Genomic DNA, 4876 nt, shown 5'->3' with positions numbered 1-4876 from the left:
CCAGGCGGGTCTCGAACCTGCGGGCTCAGGCAATCCACTCACCTCAGCTTCCCAAGGCGCGGGATTACAGGCTGAGCCACCGAGCCCGGTTAGAGCTCAGGGACTTTACTCCCTCAGGATTTTTCCAGCTATGTGGCTTTGAGAACAACAAAAGGAGAATCTTCAGTGTTTGGGCCTAGCTAGGAGCTCAGCCCCAGGTGCCCATACCACTCAGGGACTTGCAGCCTCTGGGGGGAGGGTCCTGAGGGTGTAGGGACCTAGATCATGTATAGGGCATCAAGCCTGAAATGCATGACACCACTTCTCAGAGCAGCAGATGAGCTCGTGCCAGGGGGAACTGATGTGGAACCCAGATGTCAGTGGCCATAAATGACATCTGATTGGACACAGCCACGCTTGTTCCTTTACATGTTGCCCACGGCTCCTTCCTCACCACAGAGGCAGAGCAGAGTCACTGCCTCAGAGACCAGCTGAGCCTGAAATCTCTCCCCTCTGGCCCTGACTCATAGGGCTCCGCACATCTGCCGGCCTGTTTGTAAGGCGAGTAGGTGACTGTGTTTTCTGCGGATTCGTTTCTAACCATAGGCGGCTCTGCAGGGGCCTCTACCCCGCCAGGCACCCAGACCATGGCCCGTGGACTCACCCCCAGCTCAGACACCATCTGCTCCAGCTGCTTGTTGAGGCAGTTGATGAGCCCCTGCTTCCTCTCGATGAGGATTGTGCGCCTGGAGATCTCGTTCTCGCTGTTGGTGATGAGCTCGTTGACTTTCTTCACCTCCTGGTCCAGCTCGGCGAGCGTCTTCCGGTGCACGTCCAGCCTACAGCTGGTCTGTGTGATTTCCAGGGTAGTCTGGGCAATGTCGCCGTCAATTTTGGAAAGATGTGTCACCTGAATTGGTCAAAGGAAAGGCCTGTGAACATTTTATTCCCCTTGGAGGCTCTGCGTGAGCTTGCTGGACTACCGTCGCCCAAATGTCTGGATGTTGGTCTGGAGAGACTGCAAAAACACAGTCTAGGGAGGAGGATGTTGGCTTTCTCTCTGTCTCAAGTGCCTGTCAAGGGACCTGCTTGTTAAAACCAGATGTTGACAAAAAAGAGAGAGAACGTTATTTGCTTTTCTTATTAAACAAATGTTTGCATACACTGTGGGGAGATATGAAACTACAGACCAGGACAGAAGAAAATGTTCAGTCACATGAAATTCCGGCACAAAGTCAATCACCATTACCATCTGGGATCTATCTTTCCTTCCAATTGTCTGTATCCATCCCTCAAACAAAAATAGGATCCTACTCTGTATATTGGGTTGTAGCCTGTTTTTAAATTTGATAACTCATATCTTATTGAGGGGAGGTCCCCAAAAGCCCCAGAATTTACTTCTAAAAATTATTATGTATTTTACATGTATAAACTCCAGTCACCTTCAAAGTACCCTCTGTTTGATGCAATACACCTATCAAGATGCTTTTACCAACTGCTCAAAATAGTTTTTGAACTTGTCGATTTTGATACCTTTTAGTGCTTCTGTCATTTTTTGTTTCACCTCTTTTATGTCAGCAAATATGTTTCTCTTTGAGGACTTTTTTCATTCAATAAAACCATAACAACAAAAACATCACTCGGGTCAACATCAGGTGAATAGGGAGGGTGGAGTCTGGGGGCCATGCTGTTCTTGGTCAAAAGCTGCTGAACACCTAGCGCGGTGTAGGCGGGTGCGTTCGTAAATCACCCATCATGAAATGGGCAAACACATTGAAAGAATCTCCAAAAAAAATGCACTGAAGCCAAACTCAGTCTTTCACAACACTACACTGATGCCAATGGGTTCCTAAAACACTTACCTCGTGGGGGAGGCCTATCCTGAAAGAGGCCCACCCTCCAAAAAAACAATTCCTTTTGGGGGGGTTCCCCCTCTCATATTCGTACAGCATGTAAGTTTTCATAGTTGTGCAACACACTACTGTATCTGTGGCACAGTTTATGAGGCAGGCCTTAATTGTTAGACAATGATCCTGCATGAGCTCTGAGGTGCCCTCCTGCTGTCCTGCAGGTCTGACTAGCCCATGCTGGCCTCCTTTGTGGGCTGTTTTGGTGAAGAAAGATTTGCTCAGATACCTTCCTGAGACAGGGAGTTCATTGTGAGGATATTTGTGAACATCGAAGAGGGAGGCAGCAGCTCTCACAGCCGCAAAGATGTGGCCAGAGCCACTTTGGGATGGGGTGATATTTTCATTGCAGGGATGGGGTCCTCCTCCCATGGTGGCCTCGGCCCGTCCCTGTCCTGGCCTTCCCAATCTGCCCCTCGTGCCTTGCCATTTGCTGCCTGTTGGCTCCTGCTACAGGAAGCCTCAGCTCTCTCATGGTCTGAGGCTCCTGCCACGCCAGCCTCCTGAGGGCCACCTCAGCATCTCCCCTCGTGGTACCCATGGGGTCTGTGTCTCCCACTCCCACTCCGTTGGACTACCTGGGTGACTTCCCAAGAGACCCAATGTCCCCAGGTTGTGAAACCCAGACACTGCCCATCTACAGTGTCTGGAGTCCCGCCACAAAGTCAGCTTGCAACCTCCTCCTTTGCCAAGTCACTCTTTTTTAATTTTTTATTTGAGTTGGAGTCTCACTCTGTCACCCAGACTGGAGTGCAGTGGCCGCTCCCGGCCACCGCAGCCTCGACCTGTTGGACTCCGGTGATCCTTCCGCCTCAACCTTCCAAGTAGCTGGAATTACAGGCATGTGCTACCACGCCTGGCTGATTTTTTGATTTACTGTAGAGATGAGGTCTCGTTGCCCAGGCGGGTCTCGAAACCCCGGGCTCAGGCAATCCACTCACCTCAGCCTCCCAAAGGCGCGGGATTACCGGCTGAGCCACCAAGCCCGGCAGACAAGGCACTCTTAGAGCTGAGCCCCCCAAAAGGCTCTCCACCTCACTCTCTGCCCCAGCCTTGCCACCTTGATGGGGCTATGGCTCCTAAGCCCCTTTCAGTCCCTCCGCTGTTACCAGCTGGACCAGCCAGAACATTCCTGCTTCCCCGGCTTCACTCCTGGTTGTTTCTACTCCCCATGGAACCCACCCTGTCCTTCTCCCAGGTATCCACACCCACCCTGGATTAACTGCCTAGACCCCAGAGTTGACTCCAGCTCCTGATGGATGGTCCCATCCACCCAAACTCTGCTCTTCCTCCCAGGTATGCCCTCTGCCCCACCTTCTATCAGCCGATGGGGCTTTTCAGCAGTCTTTTAAAATATGCCCTTTTCAAGAGCTGAACTAGCATCTGTTGGAAAATTGTTGTAATAGACAAATTTGTTGGCCTAAGACTCATTGCTTCCCTCTGCTGGACATCTGTGGTACTGAGTACATGTACAATCTATTGGGTTGCCCAGGAAGGCGGGTATGTCTGGGGTCCTTCGGGCCTGGGGTCTGGGGTCTAAGGGTCTAGGGTCTAGGGTCTGGGATCTGGGAACTGGCCTCAGCTGTGCTGCATAAGGGTCAGGCAGGCTACTTCACACCCGCCACGCTCCTCAGCTTCTCCAGCACACTCCAGAGCCACCTGCTTTGACAGCCTCTTGGAGGCCAGGTGTGCGTCAGGTCAGCTTTGGCTCAGCTGGGCCTACTCCTGACCAGAAGCCTCCAGATGACAATGACAATGGCTGACATTTGGGGAACATGGCTGCTTGCCTTCCCCAGGCACTCCGCTCGTGTTCTCACAGACGGTCAGATGTTGTCTTCTGACACCTGCCTGGTAAGTAACAGGTGAACTCCCAGGCCTGAGCCTGAGTCCCCTGAGGCCCAGAATCACATGGAAGAGCATTGAGTCCCCCTCCTCTTCCATCCCTCAGTGGCACTTGGTGGTGGCTGCTGATATGTTGGTGGGGAATCTGCGCCTCTCCTCCTAAGGCCAGGGTAGGGGCGGAAGGGAAGGCTTCTCCGTGGGGATATGCCTCTGCCTGGCACAGGCGGCCTCTGAAGGGTCCTCCTAAGGGCCCACCCAAGGCAGGGGGACTCCAGTGGGGTAACACCTCTGGAAGAGGCAAAGAAAAAACAATTCAAGTAAAGAATGGCTTTTCCAAGGACAGAAAGTCTCCTCCACCTCCCACAGCTGAGGGTAAAGCAAGATCCCAGGAGGCAAGAGTGAGCTCAAAACGGGGAGGGGGGCGCCCCTGTCATGGAAGTCGAGGTCACCTTTCAGGACTTCCGGAGCAAATCAGCCTTTGAGTGGGGGCTCGCCAGGCAGAGCTCGTGGGCAGTGTGGTGATCCACTTAGAACACTGCTACCCTGCGACCCAGGGTTTCTGCTTTAGCAATTCATCTTCAGAAGTGTGGACAGAGATTTATGACCAAGGATATTCAGTGCTGAGCTATTTACGATACTTAAAAACTAGAAACAGCCTGAAGTGTCCCACAAAAGAATTGTTAAACAATATATATACATTCATATGGTGAAATGATATGCAGAAATGAAACTCTAGGTTTTTGAAGGATATTTAATGGCATGGGAAAATGTTATGTTGAATGTAGTCAATATGGTAAGATGAAAAACTACGTAAGTAGTGAGAAATTCATTGACTCCTATACTTATTATTTGAACACTTTTCTCTGTGTTGCTCAGAGAAATTAATTAAAAATGGATTAAAATGGAACTAAAAATGGATACGAAAGGAGGCCAATGTTGTTTAAGGTGTATGTATCTGTGTTTGCAGGAGTTTGAGTGTACGCATGATTGTGTGTGTTTGTATGTGCTTGTATGTGTGTGTGTGTGTTTGCTTATGTGTGCATACGGAGATGTGTATATGCATGTGTGTTTGTGTGGCGAATGTGGGTGCATGTGTGAGATGAGTGTGTGTGTGTGTGTGTGTGTGTGTGTGTGTGTGTGTGTGTGCT

General features: G+C 50.8%; 1 protein-coding gene across 1 annotated transcript in view; it reads right to left on the bottom strand.

Annotated features, from left to right (window-relative positions):
• The window catches only part of CCDC40 (coiled-coil domain containing 40), a 70165-nt gene that overhangs the window by 14797 nt on the left and 50492 nt on the right, over nucleotides 1-4876 (bottom strand). Inside the window, exon 14 of the mRNA XM_008055195.2 lies at nucleotides 644-889. Coding sequence (XP_008053386.1) covers nucleotides 644-889 — 246 coding nt within the window. The remainder of the gene's footprint in view (nucleotides 1-643; nucleotides 890-4876) is intronic.

This window comes from Carlito syrichta, unplaced genomic scaffold, assembly GCF_000164805.1.
Source record: "Carlito syrichta isolate Samal-C Ts95f unplaced genomic scaffold, Tarsius_syrichta-2.0.1 Scaffold301768, whole genome shotgun sequence".
Classification (NCBI taxonomy): Eukaryota; Metazoa; Chordata; class Mammalia; order Primates; family Tarsiidae; genus Carlito; species Carlito syrichta.
Note: the sequence above shows the minus strand (reverse complement) of the source record. Positions and strands in the feature narration are given on the sequence as shown.